This window comes from Macaca thibetana, chromosome 1, assembly GCF_024542745.1.
Source record: "Macaca thibetana thibetana isolate TM-01 chromosome 1, ASM2454274v1, whole genome shotgun sequence".
In the NCBI taxonomy this organism is placed as follows: domain Eukaryota; kingdom Metazoa; phylum Chordata; class Mammalia; order Primates; family Cercopithecidae; genus Macaca; species Macaca thibetana.
In genome coordinates, this window is record NC_065578.1 from 86,038,134 (window position 1) to 86,064,418 (window position 26,285).

At 39.8% G+C, this 26,285-nt stretch overlaps 2 protein-coding genes across 2 annotated transcripts in view; one reads left to right on the forward strand and one right to left on the reverse strand.

Moving 5' to 3' along the window:
- LMO4 (LIM domain only 4) overlaps positions 1 to 26,285 on the forward strand; it is a 523,833-nt gene that overhangs the window by 19,192 nt on the left and 478,356 nt on the right. The window lies entirely within an intron of this gene.
- SELENOF (selenoprotein F) overlaps positions 16,824 to 26,285 on the reverse strand; it is a 270,936-nt gene continuing 261,474 nt past the window's right edge. Inside the window, exons 5-6 of the mRNA XM_050775036.1 lie at positions 22,673 to 22,722; positions 16,824 to 17,708 (exon numbers count right to left, since the gene is read on the reverse strand). Of these exons, the coding sequence (XP_050630993.1) occupies positions 17,577 to 17,708; positions 22,673 to 22,722 (182 nt within the window). The 3' untranslated portion in view covers positions 16,824 to 17,576. The remainder of the gene's footprint in view (positions 17,709 to 22,672; positions 22,723 to 26,285) is intronic.

Genomic DNA, 26,285 nt, shown 5'->3' on the forward strand with positions numbered 1-26,285 from the left:
TTCCTTACAAGCCCATCACGCAACCCTTAGCTGCTCTCTCAAATTCTGATGAATGGCCTTGTGTCCCACATGGCTGAGAAAGCTGAGGTCCTTCCCTTTATGTGTTATCTGGTTGTGCACACTCTTGCCCATCCTCATCTCTCGTCCCCCAGGCTCTCTTCCTTCCATGTGAAGCCAACCACCCAGGCATTTGACCCATTGCCTCTCCCACACACACATTTTTTTTTTTTTTTTTTTTGAGATGGAGTCTCTCCCTGTCACCCAGGCTGGAGTACAATGGTTCAATCTCGGCTCACTGCAACCTCCACCTCCCGGGTTCAATCAATTCTCCTGCCTCAGCCTCCCAAGTAGCTGGGACTGCAGGTGCATGCCACTATGCCTAGCTACTTTTTGTATTTTTAGTTGAGAGGGGGTTTCACCATGTTGGCCAGGCTGGTCTTGAACTCCTGACCTCATGATCTGCTTACCTCGGCCTCCCAAAGTGCTGGGATTACAGGTGTGATCCACCATGCCTGGCCTCCCACACACTTTTATTTCTCCTTCTTCACTGGTACCTTCCCCTCAGCTTATCAACATCTCAAGTTTTTCCCAGGTTAAAAAACTCTTCCTTTGATTGTCAAAGCCAATCTGTCTGTTCCCTGTCTTATTCAAATTTATCCAGTTGTCTCTACTTCCCGCCTCCCCATTTCTTTTCAATTCACTATCTCCCCACTGCCCTGAAATCTGGTTTCTTCTGAAGTGTGTCCCTACACCCCCATCCCAAAATTATATGTGGAAGTCCTAATTTCCAACACCTCAAAATGTGACTATATTGGGAGATAGGGTCTTTTTTATTTTATTTTATTTTTTTGAGACAGAGACTCACTGCGTTGCCAGGGTGGAGTGCAGTGGCACAATCTCAGCTCACTGCAACGTCCGCCCCCGGGGTTCAAGCGATTCTCCTGCCTCAGCCTCAAGAGTAGCTGGGACTACAGGCATGTGCCACCATGCCCAGTTAATTTTTGTATTTTTAGTAGAGACAGGGTTTCACCATGTTGGCCAGGATGGTCTTGATCTCTTGACCTTGTGATCTGCCCACGTTGGCCTCCCAAAGTGCTGGGATTACAGGCGTTAAGCCACTGTGCCCCACCGAGATAGGATCTTTAAAGAGGTAATTAAGTTAAAATGAGTTCACAAGGGTAGGCCCTAATCCAATATGACTGGTGTCTTTTTTTTTTTTTTTTTTTTTTTTTTTTTTTTTGAGACGGAGTCTCACGCTGTTGCCCAGGCTGGAGTGCAGTGGCGCGATCTCGGCTCACTGCAAGCTCCGCCTCCCGGGTTCCCGCCATTCTCCTGCCTCAGCCTCCTGAGTAGCTGGGACTACAGGCGCCCGCCACCGCGCCCAGCTAATTTTTTGTATTTTTAGTAGAGACGGGGTTTCACTGTGGTCTCGATCTCCTGACCTTGTGATCCGCCCGCCTCGGCCTCCCAAAGTGCTGGGATTACAGGCTTGAGCCACTGCACCGCGCCCGGCCGACTGGTGTCTTTATAGGAAGTGATTAGGACACAGATGGACAACCGTGTAAGGCCATGTGAAGACACTGAGAGAAGATGGTTACCTGCATGTCAAGGAGAGAGGCCTCAGAGGAAACCAACACTGCTGGTACCTTAATCTCTGATGTCTAGCCTCCAGAACTGCGAGAATATAAATTCCTGTTGTTTAAGCCACCCAGTCTGTGGTACTTTGTTATGGCAGCACTGACAAACTAATCCAGGCAGTTTGAAAGAGTTCTTACTAAGGTCACTAATGACCTTCCAATTGTAAAAATCTAATGAACATATTTTCAGTCCTTATTCTGCTGGAATTTTCTTCTGTATGTGACATGAAAGACCAATGTATTGGTGTCCCTGATACTCTTTTGGGCTTCTTCATAACCTTTTATTTGTTTCCTTTCTTTTCCACGGGTTCTTCTTTCCTTCTCAGACATTGACGTTCTCCTGGATCCAGTGCTACACCACTGCTCTTAACATTCTTCTCTAGGATGATCTCATCCTTTCTTATGGTTTTAATATAGCGGACTCAGAAATTGGAAGGGAGGCTCTAAAATTAGTGTGTAAGGCAAAAATATTGCATGTAAATTTACCCTTGAAAATTCCTTAGAAAAGTACAACAAAGTGGCTTACCTGTTAGTGATGTGAGGAACTGAGATGAAATGAGGGAAGAGACTCATATTTTCCATTGCAAACTCACTTTGGTGCATATGCTGAGTGGGGAAATTATTTTATTTAATTTGTTTTTCTCTCTTTCCATTTTGTGTTTGATTGAATTTGCACAGGTTAAATGTACGTGTGATGAATTACATTGTACTGGCGTACTTGCTTATCCTAAACTTCGCTCTCAGACCTTTCTTCTGAGCTTCAAACACATACAGCAACTTCCACCTGAACGTCTCCCCTTGGAAATCTCAGACTTCATAAGCTCAAATTCAAAAAAGATGCCTTCATTTTTCCCTTAACTGGCCCTTTGTCCTGAATTCTCAGTGTGAGCATCCATGAATCAGTTAAGTCATCCATGATGTTTCCCTTTTCCTCCTCATCGAAAAAAAGAGATTGCAAATAGATCTGTGGGCCATCAAGTTTGGCTTCCATTGAAAGAATTTAAATTTGTTGCCACTATTTAAAAATGAGGATGTTTTGCATTTTTAAATGCCAAATTCTAGATTCTTTTGAAAAACTAGAGTATTTGGTAACATTGGACCCATACTCCAGTATAGCCAAGGTCAGCCAGAAGAGAGAAGCAGCAGCTGTCTTTTCTTTTTTTCTTTTTTTTTTGAGATGGAGTTTTGCTTTGTCACCCAGGCTGCAGTGCAGTGGTGCGATCTCGGCTCACTGCAAACTCCACCTCCCGGGTTCAAGCGATTCTCCCATTCAGCCTCCCAAGTTGCTGGGATTACAGATGTGCACCACCACACCTGGCTAATTTTTGTATGTTTTAGTAGAGATGGGGTTTCACCATGTTGACTGATTGGTCTTAAACCCCGGACCTCAAGTGGTCCACCTGCCTTAGCCTTCCAAAGTGCTAGGATTAAAGGCGTGAGCCACCACACCCAGCTGCAGCTGGGTCTTCTTTAGGTGGGGTATGCCCTGTACATCTGTCACTACTTATAGTCTTTTCTTGTGTCTCTGCACTTGTTTATGTTACCTGACTGGCTTCTATAGGCATTTTAATTTAGAACTCCCAATATACTTTCATATTTATCTTCTCCTTTCAGTCCTTACTGATATCCTGCCCCATCTCCATCATTGCTTTCTTGGGCTACTGAAATAGCCTCCAAACTGGTCCTTCTTCCAATTCATCTGCAGCAAAACCCATTTAAAATACATATCTGATCATGCCACAATGCCACATACTTGCTTGGGAGCCTTCAGTATCTCTCTTCCTACAATGGTGTTTTTCAAAGTACGGTCTAAGGACTTTCTTTTTCTTTTTTTCTTTTCTTTTTTTTTTTTTGAGACAGAGTCTCCCTCTGTCACCCAGGCTGGAGTGCAGTGGCGCGATCTCGGCTCACTGCAAGCTCCGCCTCCTGGGTTCACACCATTCTCCTGCCTCAGCCTCCCTAGTAGCTGGGACTGCAGGTGCCCGCCACCACGCCCAGCTAATTTTTTTTTTTTGTATTTTTAGTATAGATGGGGTTTCCTCTTGTTAGCCAGGATGGTCTCGATCTCCTGACCTTGCGATCCGCCAGTCTTGGCCTCCCAAAGTGTTGGGATTACAGGTGTGAGCCACCGTGCCCGGCCAGTCTAAGGACTTTCTATATTGCGATTACCTATGGTGCTTGGACAAATGCAGATGACTGTGTGCAACCCAGACTTACTGAACTAGAAGCCCTGGGATTAGGGCCTTAGATTCTGTACTTTTTAGTAACTTTACAGGGAATACTAATATACTCTAAATTTTGAGACCTACTGATCTACTGAGTAGAGCCCTAGCTTCTTAATATGCATTGGTGAGTTCTTGAGAATTCCTTTTTAAATTTAAGCCATAATTTAAACATATTAAATTTTGTCCTATAAAGAAAATATGTGATGTGTTACTCGATAAATAATCCCTTAAAAATGTAGTTCTTTTAAAAATTTTTTAGAAAGTATGGGTGACATGATCTTAACGTAGGACAGACTCTAATACCAACAGCTGATAATTCATAGCAGTGGAAGAAGGGTACATTGAGAAGGTCAAAATCCAAATAAATCTTTCAACTCATACTTGTAGAAATCTTAGAGGGCTTCCCCTGGACAAGAGCACACAGATCCAATATACCCAGTGATCATGAGAAAAATCAACAAAATGCCAAATATTAAAAAGAAAGGGCAGAGGGTCAACCTTTACAGATGACTGGCACCATGAAGTGTAAGATGCAGAGGCAAATTTAGATCCCATTCCAGGACAAGGCACAGGGAGGGAAGAAATAAAAGTCAATTGCCAGTGGAAGAAACCACATGGAATTAAAAGAATCCCCAACTGTTGGTACCCTTTTCTCCCAATCATGGCTACTTACCGGTACCATAGTTCTAGGCACAGTCATATCACAATGGAAACCTGAAGATGCCACTGCTTTGCTCTTGGTAGTGATCTATTGAAAATGAACCCAGGAGGTAGAGGTGGTGGTGAGTGAAGAACCTGCCACTGCACTCCAGCCTGGGCAATAAGAGCGAAACTCAGTCTCAACAAAAACAAAAACAAAAACAAAAAACCAAAAACCAAAACAACAACAACAAAAAAAACAACTGAGAACAAATCCTTTAGCATTCTCAAATACACCCACTTAAGAACTGAGGTGTTAGATTATGTTTTTTTTTTCCTAGTTTACAAGTAACTAAGTAATGTCAGACAGGATAAAATATCTGGCTACACTAAGGACAAATGACAGCCATCACTTCCTCCTGTTCCAACAGACAAATAACTCTGTTGAAGAAAATTACCTTAATTTGACAAGAGGTATTTCTTCCAGAGCTATGCTGATTTATTACTTGATAACTTTTCCACTTCTGTTTGCAAATCCATTACAAAACATATTTTCCCCACTCTTGTTCTACCTTTCAGAAACTTCTGAACCAGTCAACATCACTGTTTATACTCAAAAGATACAGGTTTTTTTTTTTTTTTTTATCTGTTAGTCTCCTCTTGTAAACAGTGTTGGGTGACTCATTTAATCAGCTTTGCGGGTATATACTATGTACAGCTAAATGTAAACATAATCCCATACATTACTGCAAATGGGGACACCACCACCATGTTGGCAATGGCACTTTGGCTAGGTGGCTATGAGGAGGAGACTGTCAAAATTTTGTCCAGTATCACAGACTGATTGTGTTAGTCCATTCTCGGGTTGCTGCAAATAAATACCTGAGACTGGGTAATTTATAAAGAAGCTTAATTGGCTCATGGTTCTGCAGGCTGTACAGGAAGCATGATTCTGGCATCTGCTTGGCTTCTGGGCAGGCTTTAGGAAGCTTATAACTGTGGTGGAAGGTGAAGCAGGAGGAGGCACTTCACATGGCCAGGAGCAGGAGGAAGGGAGAGATGGGGGAGATGCTACGTACATATATATTTTTTTTTCTTGAGCCAGGGTCTTGCTCTGTTGACCAGGCTGGAATGGAAGTGGTGCAATCTTGGTTCACTGCAGCCTTGACATCTGGGCTCAAGTGATCCTCTCATCTCAGCCTCCAGAGTAGCTGGGACCACAGTCTTGCACCACAACGTCTGGCTATTTTTTTGTATTTTTGGTAGAGATGAGGTTTTGCCATGTTGCCCAGGCTGGTCTTGAACCCCTGGACTCAGGCAATCCACCTGCCGCTGCCTCCAAAAATGCTGGGATTACAGGCTTGTGCCACTATGCCCGGCTGCTACACACTTTTAAACAACCAGATCTCATGATAACTCACTCAGTATCATCAGAACAGCACCAAGGGGATGGTGCTAAACCATTCATGAGAATTTGTCCCCATGATCTAATCACTTCCCACCATGCCCTATCTCCAACATTGGGGATTACAATTGAACATGAGATTTAGGTGGGGACAAAATCCCAAACCCTATCGCTGATAACCTCTGAACATAGGTTGTATACAGAGCCTCTAACAGTCTAGATTTACATTGATCTTTTCCTTGCAAATTTTTATAAGTTCAAGTTAATCATTAATGCACAGAATATACAAAAGGTGAATTCATGTTCTCTAGAGAAACAGAGCCAACAGAATCTCTCTATTTTTTTCCATATCTAAATACATTTTAAGATTTTTTTTTCTATTTTAAATAATTGGTTCATGCAATTGTGGGGATTGGGAAGTTTGAAGTCTGTACTATAGTCCAGCAGGCTGGAAATGCAGTTAGGAGCTGATGTAGCAGTTTTGAGTCTGAAAACTGGAGGGAGGGCCAGCAAGCTGGAAACTCAAGCAGGGTTTCTATGTTGTAGTCTTGAGGCAGAATTCTTTCCACTTTGGGAAAGCTCAGTCTTTATCCTTAAGGTCTTCAACTGATTGGATGAGGCCTACGTTATAGTGGTAAACTGCTTTTATAAATGTTAATCATGTCTAAAAAGTACCTTCACAGCAACATCTACATTAGTGTTTGACCAACAGTTGGGTACCATGGCCTAGCCACAGTAACACTTCACAAGAGGGAATGTCAAACTATTTAAAACAAAGCACTGGACTCATGAATATGATGCTCATTTACATCACCTACAGATAAGGAGACCAGATATACAGTATTATTGACTTGTGTAGGGAGGGGAGTGGGCAGGTATCCTATACTAGTTCTACTTTAAGGTTGACAGGGTCTTGTGTGAAGATAAGTTAGAGATGTTTATATAGCATTGGAATTTTTTTTTTTTTCTGAGATGGAGTTTCGCTCTTGTCGCCCAGGATGGAGTGCAGTGGTACGATCTTGGTTCACTGCAACCTCTGCCTCCTAGGTTCAAATGATTCTCCTGCCTCAGCCTCCCAAGTAGCTGGGATTTCAAGCGCCTGCCACCATGCCTGGCTAATGCACTGTGCCATTTCTGGGCCTAGGCCTTAAGAAATTGGCAGTTTTCACTTTCTGCCTCTTAGGATGCTTACTTTTGGAACCCAGTCACCATGCTGTGAGGAAGCCCAAGCTGCTTAATGAAAAGGAACTGACAGCCAGTGTCAGTGTCAGTGTCAGTTGTGTGAGTAATCCATCTTGGACAGGCATATGCTAGCCCCAGTTGAGCTACTCCAGCCAATCACAGATAAGGGCTCCTCACTGAGCCCTGCCCAAATTAGATTGTAATGCAAATAAATAATTGCTTTTTAAATTTTTGAGACAGGGTCTCATTGTGTCGCACAGTCTGGAGTGCAGTTGTGTGCTTACGGCTCACTGCAGCCTCAACCTTCTGGGCTCAAGTGATCGTTCCACCTCAGCCTCCCGAGTAGCTGGGACTACAGATATGAAACACCAAAACCAGCTAATTTTTTATTTTTTGTAGAGGGGGGGTCTCACTGTGTTGCCCAAGCTGCTTTTGAATTCCTGGGCTCAAGCAATCCTCTCACCTTGGCCTCCCAAAGTGCTGGGATTACAGGTGTGAGCCAATGCCCACCTAATGTTTTAAACCAGGGGTGTCCAACCTTTTGGCTTCTCTGGGCCACATTGGAAGAACTGTCTTGGGCCACACATAAAATATGTCTAATACATAAAATAGTCTAACAATAGTTAATGAGCAAAAAAAAAAAATTGCAAAAAAACTCATAATGTTTTAAGAAACTTTATGAATTTATGTTGGGTTGCATTCAAAGCCATCCTGGGCCACAGGTTGGACAGCTTGTTTTATTTATTTGTATTTATTTATTTATTTATTTGAGACGGAGTTTCACTCTTGTCACCTAGGCTGGAGTGCAATGGTGTGATCTCGACTCACTGCAACCTCCACCTCCCGGGTTCAAGTGATTCTCCTGCCTCAGCCTCCCAAGTAGTTGGGATTATAGGCAGGCACCACCATGCCTGGCTAATTTTTGTATTTTTAGTAGACACAGGGTTTCACCATGTTGGCCAGGCTGGTCTCGAACTCCTGACCTCAGGTGATCCATCCCCCTCAGTCTCCCAAAGTGCTAGGATTATAGGTATGAGCCACCGCGCCCTGCCACAAGCTTGTTTTAAACCATTAGGCTTAAGGGTGTTTCTTAATGCAGCAGTAGAAACTAGACCAGAAGAGGCTTGACTGGGCTCTGGGCTGTGCCTGTGCAGGGTAAAAGGTTGATAGTGTGGATAGGCAAGGGACAGAGCTGGACAAGATTTCATTCTACATGGAGAAGAACTGAATCTTGTATTGTTGGGCTAAAATGAAGAGATATGGACTTAAAGAAGACAAGTTATTCAGGCTGGGTGTGGTGGCTCACACCTGTAACAATCCTAGCACTTTGGTTGGCCGAGGCGGGTGGATCACCTGAGGTTGGGAGTTGGAAACCGGCTTGGCCAACATGGCAAAACTCTACTAAAACTACAAAAATTAGCCAGGCGTGGTGGCAGGTGCCTGTAATCCCAGCTACTTGGGAGGCTGAGGCAGAAGAATTGCTTGAACCCAGGGCAGGGAGGTTGCAGTGAGCTGAGATCGCTTCGTTGCAATCCAGCTTGGCAGCAGAGCGAGACTCTGTCTTAAAAAGAAAAAAAAGATGATGACGAGTTAGTCATTGTTCATAGGAGAAGGTTAGGCAGGAAAATGTAGATATCACATCAGTTTGAGCTATGGGTCAGTATCCAGACATTCAAGTTAGAAGTAGAAACACAATTCAGGCCAGGAGAATAGATTTTAAAATCCGGTATGGCAAATAGGGTAGTCTACATGGGCACATGAGGATTCATGATCTGGGAGATCAGGCAACAGGAATCAGGGAGTTAGGTCAAGTCTGAATGCAGGAAGAGGTAAAACCAGCCCCAAGAACCCTTTGTATTAGTTACAGTGGGGATGGGGACAGAAAGAGTGAAGATCTTAGATAAGAATCAAATTACTCCAAGAATGGAGCTCCATGGTCTTTCAATGAGCCTAGAATTGACACTAGTATTTAGCTCAAAGATGAGGGTGGGGGATAGTGGTAGAATCAATGACCAAGTATGGTGTGAACTAATAGGTACTTACCATTAGTTAACATAACTAGTGAATAAAGATTCTTTAAGCATATTTGAGCATATTAAAATGAACATTGGGATCTCAAAAAATTTAAAATTTATGCTTAGGTTTGTCTTTTTTTTTGTTCTCAAAGTAAGCTGGGGTAGTTTTAAAAAGAAAAGCAAATTGTAGGCCGGGTGCAGTGGCTCATGCCTGTAATCCCAGCACTTTGGGAGGCCAAGGCGCACAAGGCTGAGTTCCAGACCAGCCCGACCAACATGGTGAAACCCCGTCTCTACTAAAAATACAAAAACTAGCCAGGCGTGGTGGCGTGTGCCTGTAGTCCCAGCTACTCAAGAGGCTGAGGCAGGAGAATCGCTTGAACCTGGGAGGCAGAGGTTGCAGTGAGCTGAGATGAGCCATTGTAACTCCAGCCTGGGGGACAGAGTGAGACTCCATCTCAAAAATAAATAAATAAATAAAATTAAAAAGGCAAATTGTAGGCCGGGCACGGTGGCTCAAGCCTGTAATCCCAGCACTTTGGGAGGCCGAGACGGGTGGATCACGAGGTCAGGAGATCAAGACCATCCTGGCTAACACGGTGAAACCCCGTCTCTACTAAAAAAAATACAAAAAACTAGCCGGGCGAGGTGGCGGGCGCCTGTAGTCCCAGCTACTCGGGAGGCTGAGGCAGGAGAATGGCGTGAACCCGGGAGGCGGAGCTTGCAGTGAGCCGAGATCCGGCCACTGCACTCCAGCCTGGGCGACAGAGCAAGACTCCGTCTCAAAAAAAAAAAAAAAAAAAAAAGGCAAATTGTAGCTGGAAAGGGTAGTGGGGAAGTGGTGGTTGGGGAATTGGGAAGGGTTAATGGGTATTAAATAAATAGAATAAGATCTAGTATTCGCTAGCACAGCAGGGTGACTACAGTAAAAAGTAATTTATTCATTTATTTATTAATTATTATTATTATTATTGAGATGGAGTCTTGCTCTGTCACCCAGGCTGGAGTGCAGTGGCACCATTTCAGCTCACTGCAATCTCCGCCCATCGGGTTCACGCCATTCTCCTGCCTCAGCCTCCCGAGTAGGTGGGACTACAGGCGTCTGCCACCACGCTCGGCTAATTTTTTGTATTTTAGTAGAGACACGGTTTCCCCATGTTAGCCAGGATGGTCTTGATCTCCTGACCTCGTGATCTGCCTGCCTCGGCCTCCCAAAGTGCTGGGATTACAGGCGTGAGCCACGGCGCCTGGCCAAAAATAATTATTGTACATTTAGAAAGAACTAAGAGTGTAATTGGGTTATTTGTAACACAAAGGATAAATGCTTAAGATGATGTATCGGGTGAAACCCTGCCCCCCAATATTTATCGTGGGTTCTTTTCTATTTCCTAGGCATCTCAGCTGGTTTGAGAAATAAAGGGAAAGAGCACAAAAGAGAAATTTAAAGTGGGGTGTCCGGGGGAAACATCACACCTCAGCAGGTTCCATGATGCTCCCCGAGCCGTAAAACCAGCAAGTTTTTATTAGTGATTTTCAAAAGGGGAGGGAGTGCATGAATAGGGTGTGGGTCACAGAGAGCACATACTTCACAAGGTAATAAAATATCACAGGACCAGGCATGGTGGTTCACGCCTGTAATCCCAGCACTTTGGGAGGCCGAGGCAGGCGGTTCAGTAGGTCTGGAGATCGAGACGATCCTGGCTAACATGGTGAAACCCTCTCTCTACTAAAAATACAAAAAAATTAGCTGGGCGTGGTGGTGGGTGCCTATAGTCCCAGCTACTTGGGAGGCTGAGGCAGGAGAATGGTGGGAACCTGGGGGGCGGAGCTTGCAGTGAGCTGAGATCATGCCACTGCACTCCAGCCTGGGCAACAGAGCAAGACTGTGTCTCAAAAAAATAAAATAAAATAAAATAAAATAAAATAAAATAAAATAAAATATCACAAAGCAAGTGGAGGCAGGGTGAGATCACAGGACCACAGGACGGGGCAAAATTAAAATTGCTAATGAAGTTTCGGGCACGCATTGTCATTGATAACATCTTATCAGGAGACAGGGTTTGAGAGCAGACAACCTGTCTGACCAAAATTTATTCATCCTAATAAGCCTGGGAGCGCTACAGGAGACCAGGGCTTATTTCATCCCTTTGGCTTTGACCGTAAAAGGCGGTCACCTTAAGGGGGCCGTCTATAGACCTACCCTCAGGGCGCATTGTCTTTCTCAGGGATGTTCCTTGCTGAGAAAAAGAATTCAGCGATATTTCTCCTATTTGCATTTGAAAGAAGAGAAATATGGTTCTGCTTCGTCCGGCTTGCCGGCAGTTAGTTCAAGGTCACCTCCCTTGTTCCCTGAACATCGCTGTTATCCTGTTTTTTTTTCAAGATGCCCAGATTTCATATTGTTCAAACATACATGCTCTACAAACAATTTGTGCAGTTAACGCAATCATCACAGGGTCTTGAGGCGACATATATCCTCCTCAGCTTACAAAGAAGATGACAGGGTTAAGAGATTAAAGACAGGCATAGGAAATCATGAGGGTATTGATTGGGGAAGTGGTAAATGTCCATGAAATCTTCACAATTTATGTTCGGAGACTGCAGTAAAGACAGGCGTAAGACATTATAAAAGTGTTAATTTTGGGGAACTAATAAATGTCCATGAAATCTTCACAATTTATGTTCTTCTGCTGTGGCTTCAGCCGGTCCCTCCATTTGGGGTCCCTGACTTCCCACAACAGTGATGGATACCCTATTTACCCTGATGTTAATTTCATGCCTGTACCAAAATATCTCACGTAATCCATAAATATATACATCTACTACGTAACCACAAAAATGAAAAGCAAATTGCATACTAGAAGCTCCTAAAGAGGTAATTGGTCATTAATGAAAGCACTAGATAAAGCACTTTGTTTGCATAGGCATAACTGAGTATCTGCTGATTGTTCAAGACCTTTAGAGTTGATCTTATTAGATTCTATCATTCCCCTGCTTAAGGTTTTTTCCATTCTGGTTTTATTCTAAAAGTAACTTAGTATACAGCTAAATTCTCAAGATGGGATGAACCGTATCCTCTTTGCTCACCTTTTCAATTCGTTTTCCTACCACTCTTTCCCCTGGCTCACTAGGTTCCAGACATGTTGCCCTTCTTTCACGTATGTGGAAGTGCTAGACTTTCACCTAAGTCAGGGTCATTGCACAGGCTCCTCCCTGACTGGAAGGCATTTCAGTTTACTTTTTCCCTGGATGGCTTCTGTTCATCTTTTACGCCTGTTTAAATGTTACACCCTTAGACATCTCTAAACTCACTTGTGCCCCCTTTGTAATTCTCTCCTAGTAACTTTTCTTCATTGCTTTTCATGTAACTGTAATTGTGTATTTGCGCTTCAGTTGTTCAGTGGTTGCCCCTCCCATTACAATACGACCTCTACCAGATGTGACGACATAATGGATTTTTTCATGACTGAAGCTCGGGAACAGGAAAATGAGTTAAAATCCAATAAAGTGAGAGAAGGCAGAAGAGGCAAATTGAGAAAATTAAAGATACCTTTCAAAGAACTGCAGTCTCACAACCTTTTGGGGGAGGCAAACTGCTTTATTACATCTAAATGGTCCCAGATGATAAGATTGTAAAATAATAAGTCTTTTCTTCATGAGTGATCAAGAAACCCTAGAATGTGCAGAAGTTGAAGCTCTCATACATTGCTGGTGGGAATACAAAATGGTGTAGCCACTTTGGAAAAGTTTGGTAGTTTCTCAAAAAGCTAAACAGCACAACTCAGTAATTCCACTCCTACGTATCTAAGAGAAATGAAAACATTTGCACACAAAAGTCGTACATGAAAGAGTATAGCTGCATTCATAATAGCAAAAACAAAAAAATCCCTAAATGTCTACCAAATAAATAAAATGTGGTATATCCATACAAAGGAATATTGTTCAACTATAAAAAGGAATGAAGTATACGCTATACTGTGGATGAGCCCTGAAGACATGCTAAATGAAAGAGCCAGACAAAAGGCCTAAGTGATTAATTCATTTATATGAACTGTGCATGACAGGGACATCTAGACAGAAAGCAGATTAGTGGTTGCCTAGTGCTGGGGAAGTAGATGTGAGGGTGAGCACTAATAGGCATAGAGTTTTTTGGGGGGATAAAATGTTCTAAATTTAAACTGTGGTGATGGTTGCACAATTCTGAATATACAGGTTGAGCATTCCTAATCTGAAAAATTTGAAATCCAAAGTGCTCCTAAATCTGAACCTTTTTGAGCACCGACATGACACTCAAGGGAAATGCTCACTACAGCATTTCAGATTTTTGGATGAGGAATGTTCAACTGGTAATGCAAATATCTCCAAATCTGAAATTCAAAACACTTCTGGTCCCAAGCATTTCGGATCAGGGATACTCAACCTGTCTTAAAGTCATTGACTTGCACACTCCAAATGGGTGAACTTTTTATGTGAATTGTATCTCAGTAAAAATGTTTAAAAAGATGGTCAGGTGTGGTGGCTCAAGCCTGTAATCCTAGCACTATGGGAGGCCAAGGTGGGCGCAGATCACCTGGGGTCAGGAGTTCAAGACCAGCCTGGCCAACATGGTGAAACCCTGTCTCCACTAAAAATACAAAAATTAGCCAGGCATGGTGGCAGGCATCTGTAATCCCAGCTATTCGGGAGGCTGAGGCAGGGGAATCGCTTGAACTAGGGAGGCAGAGGTTGCAGTGAGCTGAGATTGTGCCATCGCACTCCAGCCTGTGGGACAAGAGCAAGACTGTCTCAAAAAAACCAAAAGTAAAACAAAACAAAGTTACAGATGACTCTTGTTACCTATGGTCAAGTCCTTGGAGCCAATGAATTAGTGAATGCTGAACCACTGCTTCCAGGAAAAATACAGAGGTTCCTGGGAACCTCTCATCACTGATTTCCATCCATCAATCAATATGTAACATTGTTTTTATGTTGTTTCTGTTTAAAGACATATTTTATATTAATATATTAAAATTGAATGGCCAATAGCACTATGATTCATGCCTGAATAAAGCTATCTGGAACACATATTTTTTCTGGAAGCTCTTCCTATACTCAGAATACCAGATAGCACTTTATTACTAAGCTTGGGGGTCATTTTAAACAGTAAAACCACCAACAAAAAGCACAAAAATGTGAAATATGTGGCACTAAATACTGTTAAAAGGACACTCATTTGTAGCGAGAGTTGAAACAATGGTGTCACCTTGTTCGACCTCAGCTGGGAACATGTAGATTGGGCACTCAAATATTTGGATGCTCTGTGCATACTGTGAATGACTATGGAAGTGCTGTATTACGGGGTTACAAATGCATTTTAGCAAACAGGTGAATTCAAAAAAGGAATCTGTGAAACATGAGGATAAAGTATATAAAAACCATTTCTACCAAATTTTCTTTTTTTTGTTTTAAGTTCTGAATTTCAAGGTCTAAACTTCAACCTCTTCATACAGCCGGATAGATAAAATACAGTATTTGAGATATACGCTTCAGGACTGGGTAAAAGGAAAAGTCTGTTTTAGAGACCTTAATCCTTAGTTTTATTCCTTCAATATTTCTACATAACCATGTTTCAGGCTGATTCCTGAGTCAAGGGGCAGTTCAAAGGTTAAAGTGTTGTTTACATTTCATCAGCAAAAGTCTATTTTGAATTTTTGATCACAAATGCAGGACCTATCCTCCCCAGAAAGAGTCCTCTGCCACAACAGGGTTTAATTAAAAGGCACTTTAATTTTCAAATAAAAGAAATACTTACATCTGATATGTAAATATAGTTATATCTGAACTCTCTATGTAAGTATATATCTGGAATAAGTTGCTCATATCTGGAATCTGTACTCTTACTTCCCATGTATTTGTAGATGTTTTCATATACTAGCTACTCTGCCAATTTTAACATCTAAAGTTTTGCAGTATTTGCTTTCAAAATTTTATTAATTTTAATTTTAGAATGGCTTTCAAGCCTCAACTCCTCTTAAAACAGACATCAGTTCTTGCTCATAGTTCCTTGTAAGAGGCTTTTGCCAAATTCAGAAATTTAGAGATAATTTAACTCTGTTAGGTTATAAGTAACACAATTTTGGCAGGGGGAGCAGTTGTAAGTATCAAATGACTATTACACATCGTGTTTGTGAATATGAATAAGCCTAATCAAATGTCTGATTTTGGCTACAAAACTATACTTTTTGGATCAGTATTTATACCCCTTTATTGGTAGTCAGCAGTTTTGTTTCTTTAAAAAGATGTTCTTTGATTGGTGAAAAACAATTGGAATTGGCTGATTAACTGGAACTTCCCAATTAAAACAGTGGGGTTTTGGTAGACACTCTTATTCATCAGCTTGAGAACTTGGAAGCACTAAGATACCATGGCTCTTCAGCCTCTTTGATCTCTCATAATAACTTGAATACAATAGACTTTTTAGGCCTCTCTTCACTTAAAAAAAAAAAAAAAAAACTCAATGCCAGATATTCATTCAACTAGCTCTTCCTGCCTAGAAACCAGTCCAATTAGTTCTCTGTGCTAATCGCATAAGTTTTGAAGTTTCATTCTTCAGTCCCACTATTGTTTTGTATGTGGTGGCAACTCTTCTCTTGCTGTTTTTTCCACTGTCTGTAACTGGCTTATTCTTCCTCTTGTTCTGAACTAGTAATAACCAGTGGGGATTGGTGGCACATTTAACCAGGGCCTTGTACTATCAAAACGATGGTCCTCTCCATTGCTATAGGTGATCAAAAGTAGAAGTCTGCCAGCATTTCTTATATTATTTTGATTAGCCAAATTACTTAGGGCTTATATTTGTTATCTTGCTGGCTTAAAAAATATATTTCTTAATTTTAAGAATTACATAACACAAACCGCTAGTAAAGATCTCTATTAAAAATAAATACTTTATAGGCCAGGCTCGGTGGCTCATGCCTGTAATCCCAGCACTTTGGGAGCCCAGGTGGGAGGATCACCTGAGGTCAGGAGTTCAAGACCAGCCTGATCAACATGGAGAAACCCCGTCTCTACTAAAAATACAAAATTAGCTGGGCGTGGTGGCGCATGCCTGTAATCCCAGCTACTCCCGAGGCTAAGGCAGAAGAATCGCTTGAACCCAGGAGGCAGAGGTTGCGGCGAGCTGAGATCATGCCATTGCACTCCAGCCTGGGCAACAAGAACAAAACTCCGTCTCAATAAATAAATACATACATACATACATACATACACACTTTATAAACATTCTCTGATAGAGCTGCCTTTATAGATTTCCAACTATCCTTCATTTAAAAAATTTAATTCAAAATCAACAGTTAGCGAAGTTTCTAGATTATTGAGAATTTATCCTGAGGTAAAGCCGACAGAATAGAATATCAGACCAATTTGATACATCTTATGAAGAAGTCACTTTGAACCAGACAGAAGGTTAAGCAAAGAAAATTAATTAATATAAAAATTCTATATCATTAAGAGATATTCCTTAAATAACATACCAATGAAAATGTGTTCATAAATGAAAAAACTTTGAAAAATAAAATCAGACAAATATAAAGCACTATTACCAACAATAAGATGTTATAAGTTTTAAATATTACAGCCATTTTTATATTTTTGCTTAAAAAAGGGCTTATATGAAAAAAATGCACTGAAAAACATCATTTTTACACATGAAAGTACAAACCAGAAGAATTCCAAAATCAGATAGATTTTTGAAACTTTTTATTTATATTTTGGTCTTACAAATGATCACTTTTAAATGGACTTTTCTGTAAGAATGTAAAACTCAAAAATTTGCCAAGTATGTATCTGATCCACACAAATCCTTAGGAAGGTTTTCTGTGTAGTCTTCATTAACGCAAATCTTTGTGAATGTTTCACCCTTACTGTAGGATCTTGAATATGTTTTACAATAATGAAGCTACAAAGTTTTTATGCAGTGCATTCATTATAAACTATAAATAACATTTGTATTAAAAAGAAAGCTGCGTAATACAAAAATAGGAGAGACTCTGAGGAGCAGGCAATCTGTTGAGGCTCAGTATATCTTATTTGCTTTGTAGTCTGCTGTCATTTCTTTCAAAGAGCACACAGCACATGAGGCATAGTAATCATCTGTCTTGTTAACCTCTCTAATTTAAAAATCTGTTGTTCGTAAAACTGGACCAATTATCACAAACTATCATTTGCATAATTAACCACAAGTCTGTTACAAAGCATTTTGTTAGTGGTATCAACAAATGCAGGAGGATGGAAATTTATAAAAAATGGGTTTTGTTAAGCTTGCCAACTCCTTAGATATCATGGACTATACTGCCATTTCACGATTTAATTAGATGTTTAATGCCTCAAGTAAAAGACTGATCAATGGAAGCAAGCAAAACTAAATTATTTTGTAGGTGCTGTAATATTTCATTTGATAAGGTAACAAAAGGATAGGACAAAATTTAAGCAAGATTTATATGCGTTCCAACTTTTCACTCAGGAATTCTTCTACACTGTCTGTGTTCCATTTGAGAATGCTTAGTTCTTCAGCAATGTTCCCATTGTCATCCAAAAGCTTTAATATAGGGTCTGAACCACGGACATACTACAAAAAAGAGGGACATCATAATTACTTTCTGTTCAGAAAGAGCCTTCTCAGCCTCAACTAAGACAAAGCAATTCAATTCAGTTTAAATTAAGTAATTAAAAAAAAGCTTTTAGATATGACAATAAACAAGTCTTAAAGGAACTCTTTAAGGAGAAGAGTTTTACAGGATTTCGGAAAAAAAGGAGAATTTAAAAAATCATTAATTCATTCATTCATTCATGAGAAAGGGTCTTGCTCTGTCGCCCAGGCTGCAGTGTAGTGGCACAATCTCAGCTCACTGCAACCTCCGGAGACCTCCTGATTTCAAGCGATCCTCCCACCTCAGCCTCCCTAGGACTACAGGCATGTGAAATTATTTTACTTTGAAAGAGAAAAATATATATTAGTAGCAAGACAGTTTATTTGGGATTTGAGCTTATTATTGAAACTAACAAATATGTAATGCCCACATGATACTCTCAAATGAATTTAAAACTGGATGGAGGCATACAAGTTCAAAATAATTGAGAAAATGATGGTATAAGAGCAATGTTTTAAAGTAGGCTGTGCATATAAATTTTCAGACACAGAAGCAATCACACACTGGATCAGTGTGTGATTTGGCGTAACAAATCTAATGATTTTAGTTGTAATCAGTTTAGAATTAGGCTGGGTTCCCGAAACTTCAAATCCATTAGTTGTGTCCGATATTTCTCCAGAGAGCTCTGAGAAATTCTAATTCTGGGTAAATATGACAACAGCCATTCATTAAGAGATCAAATAATTCAATTTTAAATTAAGTAGCATTGGATAACTAAAAATGTAGTTATGTAGTTCAGCAGTGATGACAGAGTTCTTAGAACTTCTTTCCAGAAATATGCTTCAGTTTATCTAGGGTATTCTGGGGTTGTGAACTCCAAAGATGGAGACTAGCTCTGATGTGATTATTAACACTTGGTATATTCCCAACCCACTTGTGGAGTTTAGAAAAACAGGCCATCCAGGCTAATGAATCAATATAACATTACTACTTAAACATTTTGGTCAGGTTTTTTTTTTCTGAGACGGAGTTTCGCTCTTTGCCCACGCTGGAGTGCAATGGCGCCATCTCGGCTCACTGCCACCTCTGCCTCCTGGGTTCAAGCAATTCTCCTGCCTCTGCCTCCCAAGTAGCTGGGATTACAGGCCCCTGCCACCACAACCAGCTAATTTTTGTATTTTTAGTAGAGATGGGGTTTCACCACGTTGGCCAGCTTGGCCTCAAACTCCTGACCTCTGGTTATCTGCCCACCTCGGCCTCCCAAAGTGCTGGGATTACATAGGTGTGAGCCACTGCACCCAGCTTGTCAGGTTACTTCTTAAGTTAAAGATGTTTTTTTCTTTTTTGCTTGGATTTGAGATCCCAATATTAAAAAACTGATGCCGGGCGCGGTGGCTCATGCCTGTAATCCCAGCCCTTTGGGAGGCCGAGACGGGCGGATCACAAGGTCAGGAGATCGAGACCATCCTGGCTAACACAGTGAAACCCCGTCTCTACTAAAAATACAAAAAAGGAGCCGGGCGTGGTGGCGGGTGTCTGTAGTCCCAGCTGCTTGGGAGGCTGAGGCAGGAGAATGGCGTGAACCCAGGAGGTGGAGCTTGCAGTGAGCGGAGATCATGCCACTGCATTCCAGCCTGGGTGACAGAGCGAGACGAGTCTCAAAAAACAAACAAACAAACAAAAAACTTACTATAATCCCAAAAGGAAATAAGAAATTAGATAGAATATAGTTTTAAAAATCCTCAACAAAATATTAGCAGTCAAATCCAGCAATGTGTATAAGGAATTATATGCCACTATCAGTTGCAAAACACTTATCTGATAAAGAACTTGTATTCAAAATATACAAAGAACTCTAAAGTTCAGCTTACCAAAAGACAAAAAACAAAAAACCTCAAGTAAAAAGTAGGCAAAAAAACACAGACAGACAAACAGGACCACTCAAACTTAAAAACTTCAGTGCATTGAATGAAACAATGAACAGAACGAAAAGACAACCCAGAGAAGGGGAGAAAATATTTGCAAATCATATATATCTGATAAAGGTTTAATATCCAGAATAGATGGAACCTCCACAACTTAACAACCACCACCAAAACCCAATTATAAAATGGGCAAAGGACTTGAATAAACAATGTTCCAAAGAAGATAAACAAATGGTCAACAAAATGTTCAACACCATTTATTTTAAGAAAAATGGAAATCAAAGCCACAATGAGATAGTACGTCATACCTATTAGGATGGCTACTATCAAAAAGCAGAAAATAACAAGTGTTGACAAGGACACAGAGATATTGGAACACTTGTGCCCTGTTGGTGGGATTGTAAAATGGTGAAGTCATTATAGAAAACAGTATAGAGGTTCCTCAAAAAATTAAAAACAGAATTACCATATGATCCTGCAATTCCGCTTCTTGGAATATAGACTCAAAAGAACTAATGGCCTTGAAGAGGTATCTGCACACCCAAATGTCATAAAAGCATTATTTACAATAGCCAAGGGATGGAAGCAACTCAAATGTCCACTGATGGATGCATGGATAAAGAAAATGTGAGCTGGGCATAGTGGCTCACGACTGTAAATCCCTGTTCTTTGGGAGGCTGAGGCAGGAGGATCGCCTGAGCCCAGGAATACAAGACCAGCTTAGGCAACATAGCAAGACCCCATCTCTATAAAAAATAAAAAAAATTTAGCTGGTCATGTTGGTGTGTACCTGTGGTCCCAGCATCTTGGGAGGCTGAGGTGGTAGGATCGCTCGAGCCTCAGAGGGTGAGGGTGCAGTGAGCTGTGATCACATCACTGTCCTCCAGCCTGGGTGACAGAATAAGACCTTGTCCAAAAAAAAAAAACTGTGTATGTATGTGTGTGTGTGCATGTGTGTAGTGGAATACTATACATTCTTAAAAAGGAAGGAAATCCTGTCACATAGTACAACATGGATGAACCTTGATTCACATAAATCAGTCATAAAAGGACAAATACTCCACTCATAGTAAGTATCTGAAGTAGTCAAAACTATAGAAACAGAGAACAGGTAGTTGTCAACGGCTGGCAGGAGGGCGGGGGTGTTGGTGGGCACAGAAAGATTAAGTGTTTAATGGGTGTACAGTTTCAGTTTCACAAGATGAAAAAGTTATAGAGACCTCTTACACAACAATATGAAAATACTTAATACTGGACTGTAGTATACTTAAAAATGGTTAAGACTGTACATGTAATATTTTTTACCACAATTTAAAAAAAGAGAGCAAAAGATCTTAACAGACATCTCATCAAAGACACACAGATGGCAATAAACACATGAAAAGATATGCAAATCATGTATCATTAGGGCACTGCAAATTAAAACAACAATAAAATACCACCACATACTTATTAGAACAACTAAAATCCAAAACAGTGACAAAACCTAAAGCTGGTGAGGATGTGGACCTCTTAATCACTACTGCTAGGGCAAATGTAACATGATGTCATCACTTTGGAAGACAGTTTTGCAGTTTCTCACAAAGTTAAACAATCTTAACTGTATGATCCAGCAATTGCACTCATAGTTACTTACCTCAATGAGCTGAAAACTTCTGTGTACACAGAAATTACACAAAAATATTTATATTAGCTTTACTCAAAATTGCCCAGAATTGGAAACAACCAAGATGTCATTCCACAGGTGAATGGCAAAACTGGTATAACAGAGTAATATTCAGTAATAAGAAGCCAATCTGAAAAGGCTACATATTGTATGGTTCCAAATATGTAACAATCTGGAAAAGGCAAAATTATAGAGATAATAAAAAAATCAGTGGTGGCCAGACGCAGTGGCTCACACCTGTAATATTACCCAGCACTTTGGGAGGCTGAGGCGGGTGATTCACTTGAGCTCAGGAGTTTGAGACCAGCCTGGCCAACATGGCAAAACCCTATCTCTCCTAAAAATACAAAAAAAATTAGCTGGGCATGGAGGCATGCTCCTGTAATAAAGCTACTCAGGAGGCTGAGACATGAGAATTGCTTGAACCCAGGAGGTGGAGGTTGCAGTGAACGAAGATGGTGCCACTGCACTGCAGCCTGGGCGACAGAGCAAGACTACGTCTCAAAAAAAAAAAAAAAAAGCCGGGCGCAGTGGCTCAAGCCTGTAATCCCAGCACTTTGGGAGGCCGAGACGGGCGGATCACGAGGTCAGGAGATCGAGACCATCCTGGCTAATATGGTGAAACCCCGTCTCTACTAAAAATACAAAAAACTAGCCGGGCGAGGTGGTGGGCGCCTGTAGTCCCAGCTACTCGGGAGGCTGAGGCAGGAGAATGGCGTAAACCCGGGAGGCGGAGCTTGCAGTGAGCTGAGATCCGGCCACTGCACTCCAGCCTGGGCGACAAAGCGAGACTCCGTCTCAAAAAAAAAAAAAAAAAAAAAGAAAGAAAGAAAATCAGCGGTTGCCAGAGGGTGGGGAAGAGGGAGAGAAATGACCTGAAAGTGTGAAGGATTGGAGATTTCTTAGGGCGGTGAAACTATTCTGTATGATACTGTAATGGTAGATATGTAATATTATGCATTTGGCAAAACTCCTATAATCACATAACGCAAAGAATGAATGCTAATGTGAACTATTAAACTTAATTAATATATCAATATTGATTCATCAATTGTAACAAATGTACTATACCAATGTAAGATGTTATAACGGGAAAACTGAGGGTGGGGGTGGGGGCCAGGGAGTGTATGGGAATACTCTTTCCTTTGCGTTCAAATTTTCATAAACCTAAAACTGCTCTAAAAAATAAAGTCTATTAAAAAAATTATTTTTCAGTGAAATTAAAAATTTAAATTGATACATAATATCTGTACATGTTTATTGGGAAAATCATTTATTCAAATATCTACTTTAATTATAAAATAAAGAAATTAAGGCTGGAAAAAAGAGATTTCCATTACAATCACCTTACCTTGATTTGTAGTCCTCTGAACAATTTGGGTTTATCACTCCTAACGAAAGCTTATAAAAAAAGAAAAAGATTCAATAGTTCACTTCCAAATCCAAGCTAGCTAAAAAGATTAATATAAAAGTGGAAATAAACTTAACAAATCAAGCATTATATCCTATATGAAAAAAACGAAGAAAATTTAAACATCTATAGATAAATGGAGAGACATACCATATTCTCCAATATTTTAAGACATTAATTGTTTCAAATTAATAGAAATCCCAAATTCCAACAGGATTTTAAGGCTTGACAAAAATGATAGCTCAATTTTAAGAGTAAATGTGTAAGAATAGTCAGGGCAGTTTTTAAAAAAGTAAGATATGGAAAGATAATTTGTTCCACTGTTTATTAATACACTATGTGATACAGATACCATAACAGAGAAAATAATAGAATAGGGAATTAAAAGAGATAAAAATGTCTGGGAGAATTTTTTAATGTGCTAAAGCTATCAAATCAGAGAGAGGGAAGGGGGAAGGGGAGAGGGAAAAAGAGATATATGTTTGCCTGGTGGTGTGCATGGGTTATTCGATAAATACTTCTGAGAAAACTGCCAAACTGTTTAGAAAAAAATAATCGCAGAACTAATAATCAGTCATGATAACTGCTAAAAAGGAGAGGTTAAAAATACTACCAAAGCCTACAGCACAGAGAAAAATATGGAATATAAAATTCTACTCCTAAGTATGACCCAAAAGGAAATGTTTTATAGATACGCCTATGTAAAAATGGAAACATCAGGACAGCAAAACACCACCATAAGCAAATTAAAAAATGACAAACTGAAGAAAATTATCTCAAATATATAAAAGGGCTCTTACAAATAATTAAGAAAAAACACTATGTATAGCAATATGTACAAATATACAAATGGTCAATAAACATTTGAAATAAATGTTCAACTTCACATATAATCGAAGAAATGCCCAAACAATGAGGTACTCACATTCAGAATTACAAAGATTAAAAAGAATACTAAAGGGTAGAGAGGGAACAGGGAGAGGGATTTTGCTGGGAATGAGCTATGGGAGGAATATAAATGGGTACATCCTTCCTGAAGGATATTCAGCAAAATCAACCACGAGTCTTAAAATGTACATAGTTTGTAAACCTGCAAGTACACTTCTGGGACTTTCTTTATTCTGAGGATATAACTTATAAAAAGTCTTGCTAACCAAGTCTGAAAATCTGGAAATAATTTAAATGTGTAAAATGATATTGGTCAAATAAATTAATATGAACCACATAATCATTAAAAAAATTATGATCTATATTTAGTGACAAAGAAAACTTATATGTGTAAAAAGCAAGGATTTTCCCTGTTTCTTTTTCTTCAATTTGTTTCCTATTGTTGTTTCAAAAAGGTGAATATTTTCATATGCAAATGAAAAAGCCCTAAACAAATCTTAAAATATATACAGTGGTTCAAAAAACATTTACTGTTATTATTTTAATAAAGGCCTATACGTGGGGCATTTATTTGGGAAAGTTTTAAATGAATGTTTTCCCGTTTTGGATGCTATCAATCTATAATTTACCAATTTTCAATAATGATCATGCCTAATTAATTCAAATTAAAAGGTGTGTAATACATTTTCCTTTGTTTCTTTTTTTTTTTTGAGACGGGGTCTCACTTGGCTGAGCGAGGGGTCAGCCTCGGTCTTGCCCAGGCTGGAGTGCAGTGGTGTGATCTCGGCTCACTGCAACCTCTGCTTCCTGGGTTCAAGCGATTCTCCTGCCTGAGCCTCCTGAGTAGCTAGGACTACAGACGCGGGCCACCATGCCCGGCTAATTTTTTGTATTTTTAGTAGAGACAGGGTTTCACCGTGTTAGCCAGGATGGTCTCGATCTCCTGACCTTGTGATCTGCCTGCCTTGGCCTCCCAAAGTGCTGGGATTATAGGCGTGAGCCACTGCGCCCAGCCTGTAATACATTTTTCTAAAATAAAAGCAATTGTTTCATTTAGATACTTGATCATTCTTAATACCAGTTATTGATCATTTGCATAATTCTCATCTTAGATTTTATAGTGACACACATGCTTTTGAGTTTTTACTTTAGAATTAGATAGCAATAGTGCTATCAGTTTGCTTCATTATGAGAGTCTTCACATATTTGTCTCAAATATCTCACCTAATCCTCCCCTACAAAATTTATTTCAAAATAAAACCAATTATGCTATTCTGGCTTATTAAAATATCGTTTTCTATTAACTTTATCCTTTAGGATTTTTCCAGTATTCCGCAAACTCCTGAATCCCCAAACAAAAATGATCTTGTGATTTTTATTGCCTTTTATGCTGTTCTGTTCCTCTGGCAAATGCTATTTGCATGTCTGTGCAAAATACTGTGTAACACACAGTAACTGTGTCTACATGCCTTCTCTACTACATAAGAAACCTGGTAAAAGGACTATTCTTACATACGTTGTTTTGGATCCATAACAGAGCTTAGCATACTTAATAGTTCACTTATTAAAATGATTTAACAGACTGCAATAAGTGAACAAATTTAAAAGGAATACTAAGATGAGTCACTAATTACTATTTTCATCAGTTCTTTCCTTTTCTCTCTGCTAAACACAGATCCATAGCTTCCTAATTTTGAAAGAGAGGATCTGTTAAATACCTTGTAGCAGCAAATCACATTTTACAGGCAGTAAATAAATCTTTTAACAAATATTTGAGTACTCATTATATACACATGGCATTCGATAAGCTACAGGAGAATATAAGGAAACTGAGTTCTTTAATGTCAATACATCTACAGTCTGCTTAAACAGATCTGCAACAAATAAAAAGAGGTGATCGTAAAAACAATGTCGTTAATTTAACAATTGACAATAAGTACTCTAAGTTCAGAGAAAGGAGATCTTAGTATGTTAGAGTCATAAGTAAACAAGAAACAAAATAAGAACTGAGAATTTATGTTCACTTGAACATAAAACAGTCCTTCTTTTGACATAATTCTAAAGGATTCAAAAGAATTTTACCTCTTACTACTTCAAATTACTCCTAAAATTTGATATTTCTTAATAGTCAAAATAGCCCCAAAGTCAACTTCAAACTAGTTTTAGTGAAGAAAGTAAACTGAAAAAGTATGATAAAAATGTATGCTAAGAAAGGCAGCTGTGCTGGTGGATCTTCAGCCAGTCAGGAAAAACTACAATTCCTCAAGTTCAATGATTTTGGCCTCCATTTTATTACTAAACCTACCACTGTATTTAATTTCTCAATGTAAACATACATCATGGCACAGTTATGAATGAGAAAAAACCCTCTAGATGTTTTACAAATTATAAGCAAAATAAGGATGGTGAATTTTAAAATTGTATAAAAAGATTGGTATTTGAATACATAATATTATTTGTTGTATTCTTGACTTGATCATATTGTAATCACATGTCATGTGCTCTATAGCTGCATGAGTCATTAAATATGCAAATAGCAAATAAAGTCCAGAAAAGAAATAATGGAGCTTAAGGCAACCTTAAAGAGACTTTTTTTTTCCTTTAAAAGATTCTGGAGGAGGGCAGCTGGAATATTTTACTAATAACTTTCAGTATACAAGAAAAA